This window comes from Echiichthys vipera (genome assembly GCF_963691815.1).
Source record: "Echiichthys vipera genome assembly, chromosome: 2".
Classification (NCBI taxonomy): domain Eukaryota; kingdom Metazoa; phylum Chordata; class Actinopteri; order Perciformes; family Trachinidae; genus Echiichthys; species Echiichthys vipera.
In genome coordinates, this window is record NC_139827.1 from 14696231 (window position 1) to 14722992 (window position 26762).

Below are 26762 nucleotides of genomic sequence, written 5' to 3' on the forward strand. Positions count from 1 at the left end.
TATTATCTTATTTCATCTACACTTTGTTCACACTCAGATAATAAAACAGTTGTGTTGATGCTGACTTTTTTTTTCAACCATGAAAATCGATCAGGAATCATTAAGGGGAATTGATGAAGAATTGGATCGGAAGCAGAATTGATAATGGCACAAAATCTTATCAATTCCCATCCATAGTTTCTTCTCATCTAACTGCAGCAGGAAAGCACATACATGTCCTAAAATGTCAAACTATTCCTTTAACTTATATGTTTGTTGAGGAGCTCCAGCGAGGAATCAAGTTAAAACCGTTTTCTGATTTGATCAGTGTGCACAGCAGTTGTCAACCTAATCTATGGCAGAGTTACTGTGAGGTTGCAGGTCCACCTCACAAAGATTACACAAAAAAAAAGAACAGAAAGAACAAAATGGAAGAAGTAAATCCAAAATCCTAGCAGCACATTTCCCGTCTCTGAAACGCTCAGCGTCACAGTAAATCTGTAACAGACGACTAGTTGGCACAAAGGACGGTGTAGAAAGTTTGGCCTCTGTCGGTATCTCTACACTCACTCATAGTTTCATATAGATATATAAAAAAATAAAAAAAATATGAAAATAAATACAACACATAAATAATTAAAAAACAACAACAAATCAAAACAAAAGATTTGGCAACATTGAGATTCTTCCTTCCTTGTGTTGGGGGTTGTGGGGGAATATGTTTTGACATGAGCTGTTGTCTTTACTCGCTCGGCTTCTTGTCATCTGCAAGCCACCGACACAAACAACACACATATTTAGTATTTAGTATGATCATGATTCATTAATGAATGCCATCTCTTGATACCCCTGCAGTTTGATGGGTACGCACACCTTTCTTTACCTTTTCAGTTTTCTTTTTAACACTTGGTCGACTGAGAGGTAAATGGATGGCTGATCAGATTTTTTTTTGTGTGTCTAATGAGAGCATAAAAAGGGAAAAGAGAGGATAAAATATGTATTTAACTCTGAAACGATCAGGAAGGAGAGTCTTACAAGGGTAGACAGAGCATCACTCAGTTTATAGGGAGAGGGAAGAGCCATTTTCTGTCTACCCAGGTTTCACTCCTTCTCACAGGTTCAGGTCCAGTGTCGATCTTGAGCAGCGGGAGGCGACAGGCAACAGTCTTGCTGGTCCAGTTTTAGTCCATTCTGTCTGTGTATCGTGTTTGTGTGGTTTCTGGTGCAGTTACACTTGGAAACAAGGACAGAGGCTTTACATTACCTCTTTTTTTTGTCAGGGAACACAGGATCGGACAGTGTGGGGGACGAGGTGATGGAGACGGTAACAGATGCAGAGAGACAACGGGATGTGATGATCAGAAGAGGTCCAATCAATGCCACTATGCCTGCATCAAGTTTAAAGGTAAACACTGGAAAAGTGGAGGAGGAGGGCTGGATAGGATAATACAGCCCCCGTTTAGAGTCACACTCCTGTCCTGTAGAGCTCCAGCGTCTGTTTTGCTCAAAGAAATCAAATGAAACCTTCACAACCTCCAGGTCTCAGTTATCCAGCACCTCAGCACACACCATGCTGCCGTACAGCTGCTGTGGGTCTGGATGTGTCAGAACCCGGTCCTCCCCCTCGCTGTCTGTGCTTCCCTCGCTGTCGAGGCGGGCAGATGGGTGACATGGGCCGGACAGGACGGGGTACAGGGCGTTGGCAGGCAGCGGGCTGGGAAGGAGGTCCTCGTCTGAACTCAGATAGTCCCCCTCAGCGGAGGCGGGGCTGGCCAGACAGAGATCCTGGTAGTTGGTACCTCCGCCTCCACTGCTGACCCTGGAGCTGGGGGCCAACTTCTGCCCCCGCAACTGCCTGATCTAAATACAGAAAATAGGGTTTTGTCTCTACTTCAGTGGTATTTACATTTTTAAAAGGCATTATATTTTTCTTTTCAATAAATCGCAAGAAAACAATGTGTTAGTTACCCAGTCTGTGCAAATGAACCCATTTACTCCTACTGAAGATGTAAATGTATCAGAATTAAAATGGTGAACCAACAACAAATGTTACTCAAATGGGACGATGTTTTATTTTTGTTAGGGACTATTTTAAACAGCGGATTAACACACATTTGATGACCATGTTAGCTGTATGAATGAGCATGTCATCCGTGACAACAATGGAGCTCTACGGCACACAACACTTTTTTATTATCAATATAATTGTTATAAATATCTATTCAATTCAAAGTGTAAACCATTTAGTATCAATGAGGGAGAAATGAACTGTTAAAAGATGTAGCATTCATATTTTCCGTAAAACATCTGCCACATCTGGTAGAATGGCAACAATACGCTGCAGAAGTCCTTCAAGTATTATCAGCAAAATATACTTACTTAGTACTCATTGTGCAAAATGTTGCTTGTCAGTGTTTTACTGTTACATTGAGGTTTTTAGATGAATATTCCTGCTGCATTAACATGTATGTTACATTTTAATGTTTGTAGTGTCGTTGTCCTGTGGGAAACATGCGTCTCTAAGAAGTCCATTTTTCATGGTGTTGGATAAACAGCCCTTTTTTTAGTTTTGGGACGAACATATTCAACATATAAAGAAAGATTTCATCCTTCACGTTATCACAAACTTTTGAAATCAATAAATATAAATATAATAAATCGATAAATATAGTGGAGTAAAAGTTAAATATTTGCCTCTCAGATGTAGTCGAGTGGAAGTATAAAGTAACATACAGTTAAGTACAGTACTTGAGTAAAGAAAATTTCAATCTGTTCGATAAGCCTTTGCAAAAGTCTTTAATGTCAGGTACTGGGAGTTTTTTGTAACAGGTTGTTGGGTGTGAAAACCCCCCACTGAAACCCACTGATCTGAATCCTGCTTATCATTTGAGGTTGCGCAAATAGGGAAGAGGGGTCTTTACAGCTAAATCTGAGCACCAGAGGTCTCCCACCCGTCCCTCATGTCAGGTGGGAGAACGAGAAAAAAAGTGAACAAATAAAAAAATGAAAAAGGAAGTGTTTGTATGTTTCTCGTCTCATCGCTACTGTCTGGCTTTCAGATGAACAGTGGTTGTTCTTGCCTGACAGAAGAGCTACCAGCACGCTTTCTCTGCACATGCATGCTTTTTGCGTGTTAACCTTGCATGTACCACAGTGACTCATGGCAAATCTCAGAGGTTTTTGTTTCCCCCTATCATACATTCAGGCTAGCTGTAGGGCGGAGGGGGGGCGGGCAGTGGTTAACCAATAGAAATGTTTTGACTGTCTGACTGCTCTTCAAGCTACATCAAAATAAAGCACATAAGTATTTTTTTATCAGATTACTTTTTGCAATATAAAAAGGGTTAATAAATATCAAAATGCGTTGTCTTTGTAAAACTGCTGAATTCACGGGGAGCGGAATCACAATGAGTTAGTGTAGTAAGTACATATATGTGGATCCTCACTGTTAATATGACTCAATCATGAGACGCTGGCTACACTGAGATTTCTCTAAATGCTTCAGTGCTTCCTCCTCACGCAAGTTTCGGTCTCATTTATAAAACCACTGCTTTGATCAAAAAAGGTGGGGAGCGTATAAGAAAAGAAAGGAGCGGTAAAGGGCAGGGCAGTCTCACCACACCTCCTCACTTTATTCCGAGTCACGCACTGCCACTCTCTGAATGAACAAACCCAAAGTGTATTCTGGGTGAAAAAAAGTCTCCAAAACAGGTTAGGAAAAAATCTTCATAAACCCGAGATGTCCTTTTGAATTTTAAAAACCCTCAAGTCGCCTCCGAGTAAAATTAAAACGTGAAAATCAGAAACCACTGCGAGTTGAACAACTGCACACCGCTGTGAAAAAGAAGCTCGGAATGTCACGCAACCAAATGGTGAGAATACAGTAGTTGGGGGAAGAGCAGTGGTCTCCATTTACAAGAAAGACATTGACACAAGTGAGTGAGTGTGGCTGGGTGGAAGTGGTGTCAGTTGTTAGGCTGCCTTTTAGATGACGAGATCCTTCTGTGGTGGTTAGCACGTATGCAGGGTATCTGTCTGTATACACGCACTGTCTGTCTTTTATCTGCATGTCATTTTGAAGCAGAAGTCACCAGTTAACCTATGCTTTTCATCAGCTGTATTAATGGCTCAACGGAAAAAGAGATGTCAAACATCAACATAAAAGACCCCCCCGCCATTTTTAAATCTTTTGTGTGGCAGCCTTTTGGATTCCTGTCTCGCTGGAATCTTGTACCCAATGTTAATCCATAAATTGCCCATAAAGAACACAAATCTCAGCTCAGTGATGTCAGAAAGGGACATGCAAGGTAGTGACTGCTTCTTGTGTTGCAGCACTTAGCTTGATGCCATCAAGCGTTGTTACCATGGTATCATTAGCTTTTTTTTAAATTAGATTTTTACAGTTCATTTGAATGTAATATTGATCTTGATTGCACAGGTTTATTGTGTTATTTATTATGAAATGAAATCCAGTAAACAGAGCAGTTGTGTGTAAGTGTGTGTGTGTGTGTGTGTGTGGGTGTGGGTGTGTGTAGCATAAAGATGGGCAACTTGACAGCTCCCCAAAATTGAAGCCAAAACACCTCAATCACCCCCACCCACCCCTGCAGTACAAGTCATAAACCCTGCTCCCTCTATGGTAGCGAATGACACATGGGCAAAACTAAAAAATCTAAGTTAGATACTTGTTTTTCCTAAAGATTGTTTCTGTCATTTAAGGTAGTTCAAGTATTCATTCAAGCTGATGCTATACGATAGAGTCCAGCGGGGGTACAGGTGGGCAACTCGATACCGCTGCTACACCGTCCCAGCCGTCGCAGCACAGACTCTGGCTCCAGGATATTTTGGCTTAATTTTTGTACAGTGGGAGGAAATGGAGACGTTTCACCCATCTTTATACACTATACATGTGTGTGTCCAACCTCGTTCTTGAGCTCGGCGATCTGGTCCCGGAGCTGGTTGATGTACTGTCTGGAGTCTGAGTGGTTCAGCTGGCCCTGGATCAGCCCTTCCTCCTTCTGAAGAGCACATTTTACACGCAAGGTTCAAGTCAGTTTCTTTATTGTTGCAATATTGCTTCAAACATCCCCATACATACTTCAACATCCATTGACAAACATACAATCAATCCAGACAGACAAACACACACCTGTATCTCGAGATCAGCGACCTTCTGCCTGAGTTCAGCCATGGCAGCCATGCTATCGGCTTCCCTCAGTCGCACCGCCATCACCTCCTCTTTACTCTACATGTATGAGGAGAAAGAGAAGATGACATCAATAGCTGAACTCTGTGGATGACAAGGATAAACTGAATATGACGATCAATCATGAACTCTCTCCCTCCCCCCTCTCTGATTCCAGTCCTCCTCCATGGCATCCGTCCTTCTTTTCCGGATATGAAACCCAGAATTTATACTAAGATTAATCTCCCGTTTCTTAATTTTTGTTCTACAAAAATATATCTTCTTCTTCACATCCTTCTCTGTCATTCCTTCTTTATATGCTCTTCATGCCTGTTTTTTCATCCTAGTGTCTCATGACTAGATGTAAATGTCTTTTACGCTTCATGAAGCTGGACCGGGAAAAAAACATTGCTCTGCTGTTACTTCTTTCCCCTCCTGCTAACTCTTTTTCTCTCTCCTCTCCATTCACACCTTGCAGTCGGACTCTGCCTGCTTCCTTTTCATCTCACTGAGTTGAGCCTGGAGAGCTTTGTTCTGATTGGCCAGCATCTGGAGTCGGTCCTGCAGGGCGGAGCGTTCCTGATCGTTGCGACCAATCAGCTTGCTGTGGATCTGGTTCTAGAGTAAAGGAAGTGACATGGGAGAGAGAGGGTGAGGAGGGCTCCAACAAATGATTATTTTTTATCATTACATTTTTGATTTTGTTTCCGATTAATTAATGAACCATTTAGTAAGAAAATTGTGAACAATGCCCACCCCGAGCCTAAGGTGACATGTTGGAATGACTTGTTTTGTCCAAAAATCACAAACATATTCATTTTAATTGACTGTGAAGCTGGATGTTATTAAAATATTTACAATTAACTTGATTTCAAACTTGTTTCTGTTCATTTTTCTATTGATTATTTGACTTTTCAGCGCTGGAGAGAAGAAAAACACAGCAGAGATGATCTACCTTTATCATGTTATCATCACTGTTCCTATAAATGTTTGAAACAAATAAAACTTTGCGGATATTTTGCACCATAGATCCGTGTATGTAGGAAAAGGACTTACAGGGTTTCTATATTAGGACCGCACCATATATTGTCAACATAGCAATGTGGACGCAGGATGTGCAATTTTTTATTCGTTTCCAGGCCTTTTATTGCAGAAAAAATAACTGCAATGTCAGTTTCTTCCAAATATCGTGCAGCCCTAGTTTATATAACTCCTATGACTGAATCACAGTGTACAGTTTGTCTGACCTGGCTCTCCAGCTGCAGGGCTTTGAGTTTGACCTCTCGGAGCTCAGCCTGAGCCTGGGCCTCCCTCAGTCTGACCGTCATTAGTTTGTCCTGCAGCTCGTTCATGGCGTTCTTCTTTGGAGATTCCTTCCAGTGGCCGCCTCCCCCGCCTGTGCTGCTGCCACGGGACATATGATGCTGCTGAAAACACAGAATAGGATAAGTGTAACTCTCCTGCCACTGCACAGACAGGGCACTTGAACATGGACATACAAGTAGGTTGTAGAGAAACAGCAGCAGTTTGTGTGTGTGTTACCTGCCAGCGCTGGTTGAGCTCAGTGACGGTGTCCTGCATCTCTCTGAATGAGCGCAGCGTCTCCAGCTCCCTCAGCTTCATCTGCTTCACCTCCTCCTGCAGAGCCGCCATGTTGTTCTCATCAGGCAGGCAAGTATTTCTCTGGATGAAAAAAAAAAAACATGTCATGTTTACAGTTTAAAAACACTTACTAACTAGTCTACAGCCATAATAACGGCTCTGTGAGGACCAGTATTGGACCAGGTTAAATCTCGACCTGATGATGACAACAGATGAAATGTTGAGGGGACAACAGAGTTATCACAATTAATCCTGAGAATTACAAAATGTGGCGATCAATACGTCGAGACACTTCACTCCAAACCACAAATGTCAACCTGTTGATGGCATTAGAGAAAATGTCAGGAGATCACCAAGTGTCATTATCTAAAGACACTCAATGACTAGTAAATTTCATGGAAATCTATCCAATAGATGTAGCAACATTTTATTCTGGACCAAATTGATGCACTGACCAACTCACAGACCGACATATCGCTAGTGTGACTATAATATATATGGCATACTTAAACAATTGTAAAAGCAAACTCTTGGAGAGGCATATTTGTTTTTCCAGCTTTCAGTTTTATGTTAGAGTGAAATCATCATTAGGAAGAAACTTACTTATGAAGTAAAGTGGAAAGCTTGAAATGTCAACTATAACTTTGTTTGGAATAAATGTCAACAGCTTAGTTTGCAGTAAGGCAAGGCGTGTTTATTTATTTGGCAAATTTCACCAACAAAACAATTTAAAGTGCTTTACAATAAAAAACACAAGTGCAAAGACAATGCAAAATGAACACACTACAAAAGGACATTTAATTACAATTAAAAAATGATTAAAGAGCTAAGAGAATATATAGTTAAAAAAGTTCTAAAATAGAGTAAGACAGATTTAAAAATAAAAATTACAGCTTTATCTAAAAAAAATTAACCTTAATAAATTAATAAAAGGCAGAGGAAAACAGAAAAGATGCAGGTGAGATGATCTTTAACACGTTCTCAGTTGCACACGCCCGTCGTCTTTGCTCATCTTTCACACTCTGTTCTCTCTCACACGTTAAAATGTGTTAGCTCACCTTCTCCAGATCGAGGACCTTGTCCTGCATTTCCTTCAGCGCTCCGAGCAGTTCGGCCTCATGCAGTCTGGACTGCTCCAGCTCGGTCTGCAGGTTGGTCACAAATGGCTCTGTGTACTAGAACAAACATCACTGGTGTTACAGGTATATTGTAAAGCAGGGCAGTGGGGCTTGATGCCAACTTTGATCATTTGTTGATCAGCTCTCTAGAGACTGTGTTGGTATAAAGATATTTATTAACTATTGGTTATGTTAGTGGAGCGGGGGAGTCGACTGACCTAGTTAGTCACAACAGCTTTTTACCACAGTGTTTCAATAGGCGTGAATTCTACCACAAGCCTCTGCTACCTCTTTCTCTTTCCTTTTCTTTGGTCTCTTCTGCTGATAAATCTAACAGCAAACTGCGTATTCACACACTGCCATGCACCTCTAAAACCTTGCATGGCCTTTGCCATTTTTCTCTGAGGATTATTGGAGAAAAAGTTTTTTTACATTTGGGGAAGGCAGCAGGACATTTGCAATAATATATTTGATTCCTTGGCAAAATACATTTTGTTACGTCCCGGTTAGGGGAACAGGGACAAACACAGAATAAAATTATATTAAAATAATAATATCCCGGGGGGAAGGAGTCAAGGTCCAGTTATTTTTAAAAGGTAAGGTAGGTTTTTTTTTAACCTTTTGTGTATTAAATAATAACACAAAAAACCCCCAGCTCCACACAGCTGAAGAAAACCTCACTTCTGCCCCCGATGTTGCTTTTCAGGGAATGGCAAGGGTGGCTCAGTGTTAAGAGCAGTCGCCCCATGTAAAGAGGCTTAAGGTCCTCCAGGCAGCGGCTGCAGGTTCGACTCCGACTTGCGGCCGTTTGCTGCATGTCTCCCCCTCTCTCTCACTCCATTGCATATCTGTCCTCTGTAGTAAAAAGGCCTGAAAAACTGCCAAAAAAATAATCTTAAAAAAGTAGGTCCAGTCTAAAAAATTAAAATATTACAGGAAAGTAGACAATTCAAGAGTGTGCACACAGCCAGAAGATGAATGGCATGGCAGTTATTATGGCGCCGCAATGCAGTGGTGGCATTTGATTTTTTCTGGTGTCGCTGGCTGGCCAAACTAGCCCAACTAGTCTGTCTGTATCTTATTGGAGCATGCCATTATTATTATTTTTTTTTTTATAAAATGTGAGATATTTAATCATTTAATCGTGGAGTTTTATTTATTCTTTATTTGGATCCCCATTAGCTTCCACAAAGTGGTCGCTAGTCTTCCTGGGTCCACACAGGAAGCGACAGCTATTAAAACAAACAGTAATAAAATCACACTATATCAATAAAACAAAAACAAGGTAGCTATATTCACAAAACAAAAACAAACAGCAACCCCACCCCCTAAAAAACAAAAAAACCCCAACAAGCTCAGCCTCATAAATAACCAGTGAATACGTGAAAACACACCACATTAAACAAACAATAATAACTAATAGTAATCAACAAGCACAATTACTATAGATCTAAAAGGGATTCATTAATTTATGTTTAAGTAACTTTTTAAAAGAAGGTCCGCTTTTCGTGTGTCTAATGCTGACGGGGAGCTTATTCCATGCAGAAGACGCCCTAAAAAGAACAGCTCTAGTCGTTAAATTTGTTTGTGGACTTGGAACCACCAGATGACCAGTACCCACTTGATGTGTGATATGTCCATGACAAAAACATGTTTAAACAAGCTTTTCCCAAAGGAATTGTGGTGAATTGTTCAAAATAACATTATGCGTCAATAACAGGAGACATAAATGGAATTTATCCTCCACCGACAGTCATGATAATTGTTTATATATATAATTGTTAAAGTAAAAAAGTTAAGCTAGAGCCCTGCGCAAAGCAAACAAAAGTTATTGTGTTATTCTTCATTTCTGTCACAAACAAATAAAAAGCACCAATTATGGCATGCTACTTTAACCCCTGATCATATGCAGCAAGTCTGCATGGGGCAATTTATCACACGGTTTCCAGTACTAAGCAAATGTATGCATTTTAATAGCTGATGAACAAAAGGACGTTAGTATCAAGCGGCACCTCTGACTCACTATCTCAGAGTGATGTCAGAGTATAGAGCGAAGGCTACTGTACCTTTTCATGTCACCACATAAAAGTGAAACTACAAAGCTAGGGTAATAGCAACAAAAAAAATCAGAAAAGGCGGCGAGGGGGAAAATCCTTTCCTATGAGGCAAAACACAAAAGCTTGAAATTGGGTGAGTACATAGCGTGCGTGAAAGAGTCTCGATTTGTCATTTTACGCCTTTCAGCCTTGGCTATCAAAGTGAACTGTGAGCATCTGAAGGTGTGAGAACTCTGGTGGGTGACTGGCACCAGAAGTCTGAGCTGGAATATAATCACCCGTCACAATGACTTAATTTAGAGTGCTCAAGATCCCATCTTTGAGACCTTTTTTTTTTTTGCATTTTAAGTTAATGTTCCCAGCATTAAAAAAACAAAACAATCATGCTGTATGGATTTTGCCACGCATCATATTCTCACGGAATAGTGTGAATTGCTGATGTGAGTTTTAACCATAAATCCTTTTTCCACACCAGACGGGCTTGTTTTCATCAAGGTTAGCAAAGTGGAAGTTGGACAAATGGGACAGCCATTTTGACACTCTTTTGTATAGTAACTGTAGCCTGAGTCCATAGCGCACTAAATAAAAACAGACAATATATACAATGTAATTTTTCTCCACAATGTGTTGGTTCTCATACTCTACTGTCAGCTGTTGATGAATCAAGCGGGCATTTTCTTACCCACAAGCCGCCAACTTTAAGCATTAAAGTGGAATAATTGTCAAGACTGAGGACTCTCTCGACCCTGTGTTTTTTAATATATTGTGTTAATTTCATTAGAGAGCTGTAGCGATGCTTGGAGGCAGATTTAGTTACTTTGGACAGAGCCAGGCTAGATGTTTCCAGTGTTTATGCTAAGCTAAGCTGAAGTGTTTGTAGCATTAAATTTAGCAAACAGACATAGCAGTGGTAACAATCTCCTCATCTATCTCTCATCTAATAAGCGTATTTCCCCCAAAATTAGAATAGCCCTTTTTTAAAAAAACGTTTTCTCTACTTTTACTAACTACTTTTTAATTGTGTCTTTTTTAACAACCTTTCATCACCTGAATCAGGAACTATATTTACCATTTTGCACACAAAACAAAAGCATCCGTGATTTTGCAATAATTGAACTTGACCTCATGTCACATTACCAAAGAGAAATTCAGTTCTGCCCTGAGAGGAAATCTGACTACATCAGTTTGTTCAACATATGTGAGGGAAGTTTCGCCCGGCGTCATCCTGTATTTAAAACGACCGTTTCTGTTGCCACCACAGTGTTTGTGCACAGATCTGTGGGTTTGTGTTTACCTTCTGTTGCTGCAGCTCGTTGATGGTGTCCTGTGCTTTCTCAAGGCTCTCGTTGGCTGTGTTGCACTGCTGCCTCACCACCGCCAGCTCCCGCTTGATTACGTAGTTCTCCTCTGCTTCCTGCGCCCTCGTCACCTGACCCTGGAACAGCAGGCCAGAAGATCAGCTGTGAAACTTTTAAATGCAGGCTATGAAGGCTACCAATATAGGCAGAAGGGTCATTCTGGGCATCAAAAAGGAATTCAACATTATTATGCTTGAGGGGAACTTTGCTTCACGGCACTTAGCAGACCTTTTTAGCCTTAAGGGAATAGTTTAAAACTTTGGGAAGTACACTTATTTGCCTTCTTGCAGAGAGCTGGCTGAGAAGATCAATACCAGTCTCATATCTGTCCGTTAAATATAAAGCTACAGTCACCACTAGTTAGCTTAGCTTAGCACAGAGACTGGAAACTGGGGGAAACAGCTTGCCTGACTCTGGTGGAAGGTGAAAAAAAAAATGAAATTCACATTACATCTCTTTTGTCTAACCCCCTGTGAAACCATAATGTATCATTTGTTCGTTTTTTGTACAAATTACCCAAACAAAATACATGTGTTAATTAAGTCGCTTTGACACATTCACTGCAATGAAATTATCAGGACATTACCAGGAGGAGCTGTGTGTGAGAACACAAATGTCCAAATCAGTTGGATCGGACATTAAAAAAACGTTACCCTGCCAGCTCCCTTGTATAAAGTCTGTGTAATCTCTGAGTGAGTCCATGTGTGGATACAGCTGCTCATTGTGTGGAGAGTTTACGGTGAGCGAGTTGATGGCGTTGGCAAACCGGAAGAAGACAAATAACCAAAGGTAAAGAAAAAGCGTGATTAACCCTAACCCTTTCATCAGTAAGGGCTGACGCACAATTAATCGCAATTTGATCACAATCACAATATGGACTATGCTATATCCAAATTGCAAGAGGGAGTGCAATTTCCAAAAGGCAATATATCATCCTCAATGAAGTATTGTGGTGCTGCACGGTTGTCCCGGCCGGTTTACCAAACTTTGTCTGCTAAATATCCTCACAAAAATCACACGATGATAATTTTAACATATTTTTCATTTATGAGAATAGTTGGGCAAAAATAATCATAGTGCAGCCCTAACTAAAGTCATTAGATTCAAGGTTGTTTATGACCAAATTACAAACCGGCTACGTGTCTGCAGTGTAATCCGCGTTATGACCTGCCTCTTGTACCACCCCTCCTCTTAATCAAACGGAGTATTTCCAGTAAGCAAGTCTTTGTGTGAAAATGTTTGATTTCCGAAAATGTCCACACCAGATTTGTCCAACACTGTCTGGAGTTTCTATGTGAAAACTGCTTTAGAGGTGTTAGTCGGTGGATTTTGTTGCGTGTGGACAGAGCCAGGCTAGTGGTTTCCAGTCTTTATGCTAAGATAAGATAAGATAAGATAAGATAAGATAACAATCTCCTGGTGATAGCTTCATATTTAGTGTACATACATCTTCTCATCTTACTCTCGACAAGAAAGCAAATAAATGCATTTTTACAAAATAGAATATTTCATTCATGTGTTGGTAAGGTGTATTTATAATGAAAATGTGTAACAGTAATAGTGGTGATGATAATTTACTTTGACATGCCACATGCAGGGACTGTACAACCTTATTAGACCGTATTAGAATTTCCATCTTGAATAAACGGAACATGCATTTAGGGATTACAGGATGGTCTTGTGGACTGAACAGATATTCTTTCATGCACCTTGGGCTGGTTATTGGGAAGAAGAGAAGCAGTGCAGGAGAGAAGAAAGAGGAGGAAGAGAGAGGTGTGAGCAAGGCAGCGGACAGCGAGGTCAGTGGGAAAGTTGTTCACAGTACTCTACCTGTATCAGTCTGTCTGCCAGAGCGGCACTCTCCTACAACGCAGCGAAAGTGAGGAAGATGAGGGTGAAAAACATAGATGAAGAGAAGGTGAAAGACAGTGGGACACCAGGGAGGATAAACCACAACATCACCCGAGAGGAAATTCATGGAAAAGAAAGCAACAGCATCACAGGAGGAGAAGTCAATCTTGCAGAAGTGGAAAAAGAGGCAGCAGTGAGATCACTCAGAAAAACTTGCTTACGAGAGGAAAAGATTGAAAACTGCAGAGTGTTGGAGCAGAGAAAAAAACACTTCCACAAAGTTCCTACTAACTAACAGCAGAAAATGAGCTCACAAATTTAAACCTGCAGTGTCTTTAAAGTGTTTAACTAGATCTGATCAAAGTGTCAAGTGTCCTGCGCTGAGCAATCTGGCTGTTTCGTGTCAATGCTGCTGCACAAACCTGATTCATTTTAGCATTGAGAGAAGCTGGAATCAAAACCCATCTCTTACCTTCTCCAGCGTCTCGATCCTCTGCTTCAGCAGCCTGTTTTCCGTACGTAGCCTCTGAACAGAGAGAGGTCCGGGTTTAGTTTAAAATCCTACTTAATATGTCAATTGTAATATCCACATCAAGCACAAATAAATCAAATACACACACAGCTGGGCAGACACAAACCTTGATCTCAATTTGTTCCTCCATTTCTTTGTTCTTGATTGCGGTATATTCTTTCTCAAGTCTGATAAAAAATAAACAAAAACATCACTTTTTTTTTTTTTTTTTAACTTAATCATCATATCATCGTGTTTTCACCTCTTAACGCTTAAAACAAAACAAAACAAAACAAAAATAGCACACAGGATGTGAGTGTGCTTCAGAGCAAAAACCTCAGCACTACTAAGACAGAAACACAAATCCTACCGGGCAACATGAAGCCCAGAGTCTTACTAGTCGTTAGTTGAGTAATGAGCGCTCTTACTTCTTCATCCTCTTGGGATTGTATTTGACCTGGTAGGCCCTGAGGATCAGCTTATCTGGGCAGCTGTCAAACTGGTGGGGGATCACCTTCTGAAAATGCTGGCAGACCCAGAGGGACACACACACACACACACACACACACACACACACACACACACACACACACACACACACACACACACACACACACACACACACACACACACACACACACACACACACACACACACACACACACACACACACACACACACACACACACACACACACACACACACACACACACACACACACACACACACACACACACACACACACACACACACACACACACACACACACACACACACACACACACACAAACCACACACACACACACACACACACACACACACACACACACACACACACACACACACACACACACACACTTTAGAGGAGTGAGGAAGAGCGGCTGAGGCTCTACATTAGCTCAGTGGCGAACCTACAGCTGCTGCAGCTTTGGAACTGTGATGGTTCTGATACACCAAGATTCAGAGTAGGACTGCACGATACAGGGAAAAACAATGTGTGATAATAATATAACTTGCAATAAGGACAGATATTAAGTGTACTCAGTTCTGCCTTTCTGTTGTTTCCAGTATGCTGCTCCAGAAAGATATATTGTGCTCAATAAGTTAAGGGAAATTTAAATTTACTGATATATTTATTTTGAGCTATATTTTATGCTGCATATTAGACCTTTGATTCTCTGCCCAAACCTGACTGGGTCTGTCGTGAACTGACCTGACACACTCGGGACGGGAGTTTCTCAAAAATCCCTGGTCTTGAAATAAGTCGGGTTCGCACAGATTTCACAGTGTTTTTTAAATGTTTTATAATGCCGTCTGTGTAATGCGATGCATAACAAATCAATATCTATTTCTCCTGTTAGGTGGGTTTTTACATAAGAACAACTAATATTTTTTTGTTTTTTCCAGAGTTAATTCTCCCCTGCATTACTGTTAATGCAGCTGAAAACCAAACAAGTTTCTGAAAGTGTAAAAATCAACATTCATCTGATAGTCGAGTATGTTATACCATCGTTAAATGTTTCCTGGTTTCTGATTTGAATTGGTGTCACTAAGTGAAGCCTCTTTTCATTAGAGCAAGTCTGTCACGTGCAAAAGGGAAAGTGGGACATGGAGTCTGAATGGCTGAATCTGTACATGAAACTCATTTCTGTGGCATAAAGCTGCAGCTGCTTACCTGTGACATGCCCTCCATGTCCAGCTGAATGAGGTCAGTCTGGTTGTACTGCAGGATGGCCAGACCCACACGGAAGATAATCTCTAGGCCCTACAGACAGGTCATAGATTAGTAAACGGTCTAACACAATAAATACACCTTCAGATGCTTAAAAAACGCATACTCTAAATGTTTCCTACCTCATACATGAAAATATCAAAGATGCGCGTGGCAACAGGCAGCGGGAGGAAGGTGAGGAAAAGGGTGAGGAACCAGGACGAGGCGTACATGGACGTGTGGAAACTCTGGGATCGAAAATGGACGTTCAGCTCCGGAAGTTGCTCCTAAAGTTAAAAAAAAGAAGAAAAAAAAGAGCATGATCTCAAGCCTCAAATAACATAAAAAGAAGTGGTGTGCTGGAGATATAAATGAATGATTTGCTGCCCCTTTGTGGACGAGTGTCACAATGCAAGCCTCATGTTTGCTGACAGACCCTCCTGCTTCCTCCTTACCTGGAGCAGATACTCAAACTGGTAGATGCAGAGGCCCAGCTCGGCCATGCTGGGTTTGAACAGCTCCCTCAGACGGTACTCCTGCATCAGACGCACAAAAACACAGAATGCCTCCTCCTCGGGCATCTGGGAGGAGGTGAGAGGTGTGAGTTAAGCTCGCTCATTAGGTATTAATTAAGATATTATCTTTCTTATGTCTTTATCATACAGGGACTCCCATATTTCACAGATGACTTCTAGAGACAACTTATTTGCCTTCCTGCTAAATAATATTAATTAACCGTTTTTGGTTATCAGAGAAACCTAGAGGGACTGATTACAATGAACCCCAGACAAACTACACTGAGCCTTCAGGCAAAATATCCTCATTATGGATCATTTTCCTGAAATATTCGATCATTACCTGCATAAGCAGCAGACCAACGATGAATGCACTGCCTTGGCAGTAGCCCACCTCTCGATCCACCAGAGAGTACGCCTGAAACACACACGCACACACATTACATTCGCTTTGTGCTGCATTTATAAAAAAGCAGCACAGATGACATCTGCAACACAGACCGAACAACAGGAGTCACCAGAGGTCCCTTAATTTCCTGTGCAGCTGAGCTACCAGGAAACTTGGCTGATTTGTTGACAGTAAACAAGCTTGTTTCCATGACTGTTAATTCTCCACATTTCATCGTTTCTCTACAGGTTTGGTTTCATCAACAAAATTAGATTAGCAGGGTAGCAAAATGGACAAGTTAATTACAGCCATTCAAGTATTTCCAGTTCAATGCATCTTTTTCTGAATAACTGCAGGAAGAAATGTGTCAAAATGGCACTTTGATTATTGTAATTTTTCATTAATACCACACAGAGCACTTGCCCGTCATGCTGAAACAAATAACTTTTGTTGCAGCACTTATCATTTAGATCAATCAACATAAAGTTGGTTACAATTTCTCCAATGTGAAGATTTGGTGCTTTTATCCACTTTATATTATTGTAAATTGAACATCTTTAGGGTTCTGGGAAGTTTGGGAACTTGTGATGGGCATTTTTTTTCAAACATATTAAAGACAGAAAATGGAGGTTAGAGCTTTGGATAAATGTAATCATGAATGGGTTCTGATTTTTTTGAATTGTGCCTACAATTAACACACAAAGAAAAAGAAGAAAGTGCAAAAGAAGACTTATCAGAAAGGATTTTTTTTATTGCATGCGGCCCTATGTGCTTTCAGCAATGCAACAATGTCAGTTGTTCAATCTAAATTTTTTTAAATTATATTGTTGGGGCATTATGTTTGCCTTTATTGGAGAGGAACAGTCTTGCATAATATCAAACAAATTTGTTTGTACTACTACTCCATTTCCATCTTCAGTCTGACAGTCAGTGCATTTACATGCAGTTTAAAAACCTGATTATATTCGGGTTAAAGCAATACTCAAATGCCATGTAAATACCAAACCCCGGTTTATATATGAGTTTTCATACCCGGGTAAAACCTGACCTAGAGAACGCCTTCAGTACCCTAAATATTTATAAATGTAAACACCGTTCCCGGAGTATGAAAGGGTTACGCGTCTGTGCATGCTCCATTGGTTTTAATTGCAACGCCCCACTCCACGACCCGGAAATAGAATTGACCAGGAAGCAACGATGCCAAAATAACTTGAAAAAAACAACAACAACTAGTGCATTACCTTAAAATTGAGGGAGGACGTCACCATGGCAAGTAAGATCGCTACCAATAAGACCCATTTCTGTAGTTCTTTTAAAAAGTCCCCTCGCTTTCCAAGTTATTGTGATTTTGACTAAAAACAACCAGTTCTGACCAGTTGTATGTTGACGGAGCACCACCTACTGTAACATAGGTTGTGTTACTCTCGTCATTTTCCCATTCAACCCCTTTCATGTAAACGGGGGAACTACAATAATCCAATTATTCCCTTAACCGAGGAAAGGCCATATTCCAGTGACTGCTGTGCATGTCAACGCAGTGTCTCCATTCTAACTGATTTCTGCGGGGCGGGGGATGGGGTTTTCCCTAACCAATCACTAGAGACTGCCTGAATCTAACATTTTAGGTCTATACTGATGCATAGCAATGCCAACATGCTGGTTTTGCAGTAGTTTTAAGAGTAGAGGACCAAATAAACAAACTACATTTTTGGGCGATATTAAGAAGACATGCTGCAGCATTTTGTTTTCAACCACGATGCCAGGTTAATCAGTCAATTTGGTGGAGTGAGCGGATTCAAAGATCTGGACCCGGGAAAGAAATTCTTTCAATTTCCCTGTCAACTCTCGACTCTCGGTCTTCATTATACGGTCAGCATCTTGAACCGATAGGCCGCCAGGTCGTTAACCATTTTCACAACATACCGCCTTAATGTCCTGAACTACAGGAGCAGGACAATAGCTGTTTTGACAATACGTAAACATCATCTAAGCAGAGACCACCTAGACACTCAACGTCTGTGAAAACACTGTGCCCACAGTCAAAAACACACATGCAAACAAAGACAGAAGCTTCACCTTCCTCACAGTTGCTAAATATCAGGGCTGAGAAGTCCCGACCTTGTGGAAATGTGAAATGCAGCAGTGCTCACCTTCATGACGTTGAAGAGGACCTCCTGCCCTAGGCTGTCCTGGCCTTTGAAGAACTCATGCTCGGGGTAGGTGCGGGCGATGTCTCTGCGGATGAGCTTCTCGCAAGGGGATGACATCTTTAGCAGCTCAGAGTACTGGTTCTTCACCGGCATGTCAGTAGCGTTGCCCAGCAGCTGCCACACGATGGCCCTGAAATGGTGAGGGATGCCCTTCCTGATCAACTCCTGTCGGGCAAAGACAGATGCATTAAAGAGGATTAATAGCTTACCTTGCTTCTTTATGTGGTCAGAGATGCGGCAGATATTTTAAGCATCTCTTGAAAAGCAGGCAGATCAATTATGGGACAATGAATAGAGATATTTACAAAGATAACTAAGTAGCATGTCATAATTACAGCCACTCTGTACCTTACGATGCATCACTCTTCACCCGCTCACGTTTTTCCCCACCCAAGCCAATCATTAATGCCAAACTCTATGTGGAGTTTGCAGGCGGATGTCATTTTGCTTGGTTTGTTTGCTCTACCATTTTGGCCTGACTGATTTAGCTGCCTCTTCTATCATCCATCTTCTCTTCCCCTGGGTTTCCTCTTTTTGTCACAGAGGACACAGAAAGACACAGAGAGGAGAGGAAGGGAGAAAGAGGCGTATTGGTGCAGTGCCGCTTAAAGGCATTGGTGTAAACAGATGAAAGTATTAACACAAGCAACCATGAAGGGTTTTTTCCCCCCAAACCTTTGTTTCGTTGTAGAGGAATGCAAATATAGCACTGAGCTACATGATTCTGACACACACATGGCTAATAAGGACAAACACTGTGGCCTTATGAATAAAAACAGATGGATATAAATGAAACCAGCCTCTGCAGAAAAAGTGCAGTGAGTCAGGGATTTACAGGCCCCCATTTTCTGTTTTGTTCCAGTAAACTTCCTGTGAAACCTGACCAACAAGATATAAAAATAAAATGAGGAGGCTGGTAATCTTCTTACTGATGTTCTTGTTTATCATTTTATTCAATGACTCATTCAAAACGGTGCCTGTGACAATATAATCTTTAATTTTACATCTCCAGTCACTGATACCGACCTTCAGGAGTTTGTCCTTCTTGCGTCTCCACTCTTCCCACTCGTTGACGATGCGCCCCCACAGGATCCAGGTATCCTCCTCCAGGTGAGACAGGTTGGAGGAGGCCGAGGAGCTGGACACTAATGAGGAGCCGCTGTTGCGCCGTGAACCGCTCATTGACCGCATGGACTTGGAATCAGCCTCCAGCAACCTGCATGAAGACGGCTTATGAGCACATGACTACACACAGCATGTTTGTCTTACCGGTGAAGTGCTTGTTCGAAAACCTTTTACTTGGCCCCCGATATCGAGAACCACTCATCCAAACAATTTCGTACTCAACACTGTGCTTCGTTGGGTCCTGAGCGATACACCTGCCTTATGACATAACCCGAGTTCCAGATTGCATATTTTTTCTTTTTACATTTAGTATGTACTGTGGCTTCACTTTCAAAGTGCGTACTGTTGCATGCAGTATGCATACAATAAGGACATACTACTTGAATAGGATACTGGCTTACATACTGCAAAATCCAAACGGATGCAGTAGGAAATCCTGGTATTTTTGGCATACTGCATTTGAAATACTATGTATTTGGACCTGCAAAATCTTTTTCCTGGCATACTCATACAGTAGTATGGCAGTGATGGTATTGGAGTGCAAGGGCAGGGTACTGGTTAAAACGATTGAGGAGAATACATCCATTGTGAGGAGTCAGAAGTTAATAAAAATTGTTTTTTCAAAGGCTGTTAAGCACCACAACCCCGAGAGGTCCTTGAGCATACAGTCTTTTTTTTTATATCCAAGATGACAAGTTCATTTCAAATATTGTAGAAAACAGTCCGCATATCATATTCTGTAATAATTTGTTCTACATACAGTATAGTCATATTGTAAACAAGGATGGTGGTCTAAATGTGTCGTCACATCCACACCACACTGAGTCTGGCGCAGCAGGAAGCAGAGATGATCATTAAAGACACCGCATTTTACCCAGAGGATGTCGGGTTTAGCCCCATTTTTACCCTGAATGTTTGATTCTTTTAAGTTATTTGACTCCTAATTCCTGCACTTTGACCTCTCTGCTGAAACATGTGGTGGCTGGAGGGAGAATTGTACAGTATGTGGCTGCTTACACAGCACTATTCTTTTTCGTTAGAGTCCCTGCTGGTGTTAATAAAGTCTGATCAAAACTACATGGGTTTTTTTCTGCAGTGATACAAACATGTGAACAGACATTTCCCCCTGCAGAATCTGGTGCTCTATGTTCTATGATATCTAACCTTTTCTACTACAGGGATTAAACTTTACCCTGGAATAGAAGGTCCTCTCCCCTTTACACACTGGGAGCATGACGAATAAACAAGACGATAATATGAAGTGCTATTTGTAGCAGTTATATGCTTGGCCTGCCAGATCAGCTCAACAGTTACGTTAGTCTAGGGCTTTTATTGTGAAAGGTAAGAAAGGAAAGAGTGGATCTGGTATGCACTGCCATTATCACGATTGAAAGGAGTAGAGTTTGCCAACAACACAGGACAATTTCTGTGTTGTTGTATAATTCTCATGCTTGTATCTCGCAGTGCAAAAGCCCAGAAAAATCTTGCTTTATCGCCACATACTATTCACATTCTGTGTAAGACTATTTATGACAAAAACAAAAGAAAAAACATATGGACGTACAAATTAATCGCTGGAAAAAAATGCCCTTAGTGTGTAAAGGCACATGTATGATATCATATCAAGAATATTTCAATGATATATATTGCCCTGTAAGACAAACACTGGATGAAATGGGATTGTTACTCTCAGGAAGCAGACAGGAAGTAGACATTAATGCTGTTTATTCATTTTTCTTTATTTCCTCATTTTGATTAGGGTCAGCACCTGTGTGTGTATTTGTCTGTGTTTAATTGATCGCCTAATCTTAGTCCTGCTATTCTTTTTCGTAAATGTATAAGTTATAAATACTGATATAGGGCCTGAGCTGATTTCTTTCAGGGATCCAGCGGATCCTTTCAAATGTAGTGCATGCAGTCTTGTGATTCTAGGTCAAATTGTCATTGGCTTGTGGTCATTTTACACAAATCTGATCAATCAAACCAAGTGCATACACACCTTATGCAATGACAATGTTTCAAACCCAAAGGGCTGAATATCTAAACAGTGCAAAATATAGAAATAATTTCCCCAGAAATCACTGTGATTTTAAGCCTCACAAATATACAGTTTCTAATATTTCATGTGCTCTTTAAAGGGAATAACAGGGGAATTGTAAATTAAAAGCTTCAGTAAACCAATTTTTGTTTTGTTTACCCTGCACTAGCTGGCCCCCAGGAGAGAAGCACCATGGTGCTTGGGGCCTCTTTCCTTTTTTGGAATTAATTTTAAAGCTCTTGCATGGCCTGTGAAGGACTTTCTCCTTCAGCTTCACATTCTGCTATTTTAACCAAGGTAATTAGTCGAGGACGGTAATATCAGTAGTTGCCATGTACTGCACAGCATTTGGTGTTTAATACAGAAAATGTTGTCTGTGTGAGAATACAACTCTGGGGGAAACTGTTAGAATTTTAACAGGATGAAAAGCTTTCTAGCTAGCTGAACCTGTATCCTATCCTTTAACATGAAGTTATAATTATCTCCCATTTTAGACCATCACATTACTTAGTTGCTGTATGAATGCTACCTTCATCTTATGCAGCTGAAGTCAAACTGTAAATACACGTGCAAGTTGTAGAGTACAACTACAGTGAGGTGAAACAATGATTATTTTTGTCAGAATTAGGGCTGTGATTGCAATACTGCAGCCATGTGACTATTACTGCAGGGATGAGCTCATTACCATCATCGCCATATATTTTTTTAAATTTCTGGTTAAAGTCGTGCACATGGTTTGGTGTGTGATATAAAATATAATAAAGCACAATAATCACTGTCTGTAACATTCAGCACTGACTGGATCAGTTCACAGCCGAATGTGAAACGGCTGGGATGAGGATCAGCACGTCTATGGCTCTCAGCAGGAAACCGCTGGATTGCTTACTCTTGGTAGGGAATGGGTCTCATGCAGTAAAGCTCTCGTTCTACCAGTCAGTCTTCATTCCTACCCTCATCTATGGTCATGAAAGCTGGGTTATGACCGAAAGAATGAGGTCACGGGTACAGGCTGCCGAAATGGGTTTTCTCAGGAGGGTGGCTGGAGTCTCCCTTAGAGATAGGGTGAGTAGTTCAGCCATCCGTGAGGAACTCGGAGTAGAGCCGCTGCTCCTTTGCGGTGAAAGGAGCCAGTTGAGGTGGTTCGGGCATCTAGTAAGGATGCCCCCTGGGCGCCTCCCTAGGGAGGTGTTCCAGGCACGCCCAGCTGGGAGGTGGCCTCGGGGAAGACCCAGGACTAGGTGGAGAGATTATATCTCTACACTTGCCTGGGAATTCCTCGGGATTCCCAAGTTATAGCTGGTTAATGTGGCCCGGGAAAGGGTCCCCTGCTAGAGCTGCTGCCCCCGCGACCTGATCCCGGATAAGTGGTTGAAGATGAGTGAGAGTGAATCACTGTTTAGTTATCATCCTTGACTGTCTTCAATCCTATGCTCAAGGGCTTGTGGAGAAAAAGAACTTTCGAGTTGCGTCAGTGTAGCGCTCGCATAACGACAGTGTTCCTGTGACACTGAAGCGGCTGTCTATACCGGTTCGGTCCTGTCTGCAAAGGGTTGAGCAGCAAAGGAGCAGCCATTCTTTACACTTTGCTCTCGTGCTTTTGGTTTTGGAAATGCTAAAAAAAGAAAGACAAAAAAGAGAAGAGCCAATCGTGGTGAAATCCACACCTTGACAGGCTTGCTGTGCCTAGCTTGGGTTGCTAAGCTACGAGGAGGAGTTTAGTGGTTAATTATTAGTAAGTCTAAACTTTACATACACCTACTCCTTCATTATTAACTGTTCAAACCTGCTTCTGTACAACTGTATTACTCTCTTGTTTTCACTCCAATAGTTAAACGTGATCTCACCTGTTCTGCTCCTCCAGTTTGGCCAGCAGCTCCAGCTCATCAGGACTCAGGTTCTCTGAGTCTGCCGGCGAGGCTGCTGGTGCTGACATCAATGCATCATGGGAAGATGAGTCTGGGCTGAGCACTGGGCTGCCTGTCGATGGGGGGTCTGGGTCCATGCCAGGAGGGGAAGAAGGACACTCTAGCTGAGTGGGAGCCATAATAGAGCCCTCTCTTTCCGGGCTGCCGCTGGGTATAGACATGGCGGTGACGATGGAGTGGGATGGGTGAAGCACTCTGGGTGTGGTAAGAGGGTCTTCCAGCCTCACTATTGTCCTTTCTCCTCAGTAAGCCTGGCTGTCACCTGATTGGCCACCTGGCTGGCTGCAGAGCCAATATGATCAGAGGTCTCCAAACCTGTCATAGATGGAGAAAAAGCTCAATGAAATGACTGACCACAGACAATTGAATAAATCAAAGCAGCACCATCACTAAAGACAATCTCTGTTATTATCTTTGTCTGACCAGTAGTCTAAATTCAAATTTCAATTACATAAATCCCCACATTTGAGAAGCAAATCTTTGCTTGAAAAATCTTAATCCATTGCTTTTTTAGTTGGTGCACTTAATGATGTGAGATGTTTGGCTTAATAGACAATATTAATAGTAAACATACTGGTCATACTGATCCAATCCACATGAAGATGCCAATAACGCCTCTCCACACCCTCAAGTAACTGCTTTAGTCACTGTAATGACATCATCCTGACTGACTGAGAACATCATGGTCCGTCAATGCAGACAGACTCAGCTGTCGGAGAGCGGTTTTTCTTTATCCTACGATGGACTGTTGCCCAGTGATGCCTAACACAGACAAAATGTTGTTGGCGTTATGTAAATAAACTGTTGGGATTTTGTGGGATACTCATAACTTATGTGCTGCATTTGTTTCATCAGTGTAAAAGGAAGTGGTAAATGGACTAAATCGACATGTACTTGCAAAGTGCCTTTCTAGTCTTCCAAGCGCTCAAGGCACTTTCGCGTGCGCACACACCCACACACACACAAGCACACGCACACGCACACACACACAGACACACACGGTCAAATTCAAGCACTTTTCAAGGTCCATTTTAAAGCTTTTCCAGCACCTTAAGCTGTGGTAAATTACATATTTCTACAAATGAATAGATATTGAAAGTTATCATTAACTTTTTTATCACATTAAAGGAGATGGTATAATGCTAGAAACAACCCAAATTGTGTTTGTAATAACAGAAGGATAAGAAATTCAATTTAATTTCTATTCTATAGCTGTTGTAGTGGAAAATGTGGATACAATTTCAAGCATTTTCAAGTACTTTATCCAAAATGAATTTATAAATTTCAAACCTTGAAAACAACATTAAAATGACCTGTACGAACCCTGCGATCTGGAGATCAGTGTATTGCCAAAGAACACTTTGACATGTGGACTGGAGAAGCAGAGGAACCACCAATCTTTCAATTAGTGGATGGCCTGCTCTACCTTCTGAGCCACAGCCTATGAAGTAAGAGAACGAACACGTCAGCACTGTTACACACATAATGGCCTAATACACTGTTATTCAATTATCATCAGACTGGCCTTTCTTTGGGACTGAGTCATGGTCACACCTTCTGAGCGATTAATGTGCACTAAGAGATAATAAATCAATCAGATCGTTAATAAATCAGATGAATAAATGAAGAGTTCAGAGAGATAAGGACGAATGACACAGAGCTTAGACAGAGCTCAAGCCCCTGACCACAAACTATACAGCTTTGTTGAGTACTTGATTCAGATTGGTCAATCACAGCATTCTACGATCTGTAATTTCTAAATACCTTTGACCGTTGCTATGAAAACAGTTCAGATCATAGACTCTGGAAGACCGTTTTTCAATTCATAAAATCCTTTTTCTATCAGGGGCGGCATGGTGGTGTGGTGGTTCTATTATTGATTTCTTTTTTTAAAATTAAATATGGAATAATGTAGAGCAAGTTGGTCATCATTGTGAATAAAACCTATTCAGGGTATCAAGATTAGGTTGTTGTTATACTGTAGCCATATTGTTTTAGTGAATGTTGCCCTCCCGCAACTGACAAACATAAATGAGCTAGGCAAATTAATAAACTGAAGCATCATAGCTGCCCCCCCAGAAAAAAAATCCTAATCCTTTGTATTTTTAGTTTTAAGTACTCAAAGATGTGCGATGTTTGGCCAAATGCGCCGTCAGGGTTCAATTCCCAGTTATGACCTGTGCGCTGTACTTGGACAGACAGTGGAAAATGTATGCCACCGTACTGTTTGGGTTGAAGGCATATTGAATACTGTTTGACTGGGGGTTTTATGAATCATAAAACAACAAAGTTGGTGCGCATGTGTTTGCAACTTCAAAGTTGAATGGCTTGCTTTCAGTGATAGGGCGTGCAAGGGAAAGGCATTTGTGTCTTGAGTGCAACATTTAACTTGCTTATGTTAACCCTAATATCTAAACCCCATGCTTTGCCCCCCCCCCCCCCCCATATTCATCTTAACAAACAAATGCTTAAGATAGATGGCTGAATACCAAAGGGACAAAGACAAATAAAATCAAAGACTTATTCAACACAAACACGCTGCAAAGTTAAACTCTGCTTCTTTCTGTCTATGCTGCAGCTAGCAGGCAGCTGAGGAGGAGTTGTAATTGGTCAGTGGAGAAAATGAGCTGCTCTGTAATAGGTAGAAAAATATGGAGCTACAGTCCCCCCCCCCCGACTCTTCCTCCTCTGCATTATGGATGCCAGCTCTTTTACTGGGGGAGCCCTGTGGAAACTACTTCTGCCACACACAGAGACACACACACATGGTGCAGCTGACCAGCTAATAATAACTCTAGAATAATGCATATAGGCACTTATGCGGTAAAGAGATATATCCCAGACAAAGAAAATACACACATACACACAGTAGTGCACTCATAGTTGGCGTACTCAACAACAACAAGAACGGTACAGTTAATTGATCAACAAATTCCATATTGAACTGTGTATTAGAAAAGTCATGTACAATGCAATGAATAATTGAATCTGGCCGTGCAATCGATCATGAAGGTTGAGAGAAACATACAGATACAGGCAAGGAGAGCGGAAAAAAATAGCCTCCAGCTCGAACAGTGAAAACACTGCATGGGGAGGAGACAAGGACCACATTCATGCACATAAAGCAGCCCAATCAAAAGAACCATTAACAAGTCATTGGGACCAATCACATTTGTAAAAGGGCTCTGT

General features: G+C 41.3%; 1 protein-coding gene across 1 annotated transcript; it reads right to left on the reverse strand.

The window, feature by feature from the left end:
• Nucleotides 1-1249: 1249 nt before the first annotated feature.
• On the reverse strand, nt 1250-25016 carry evi5l (ecotropic viral integration site 5 like). The gene is made up of 20 exons (XM_083934129.1): nt 24897-25016; nt 23493-23888; nt 19512-19701; nt 18426-18650; nt 16231-16305; nt 15828-15953; nt 15516-15659; nt 15337-15426; nt 14090-14187; nt 13789-13849; nt 13623-13676; nt 13130-13162; nt 11236-11376; nt 7825-7941; nt 6707-6847; nt 6412-6591; nt 5636-5782; nt 5129-5224; nt 4902-4997; nt 1250-1839 (listed from the first exon to the last, which is right to left on the reverse strand). The coding sequence occupies exons 2-20, from the start codon at nt 23732-23734 to the stop codon at nt 1522-1524; spliced, it is 2574 nt and encodes an 857-aa protein (XP_083790255.1). The 5' UTR covers nt 23735-23888; nt 24897-25016; the 3' UTR covers nt 1250-1521.
• Nucleotides 25017-26762: the final 1746 nt, after the last annotated feature.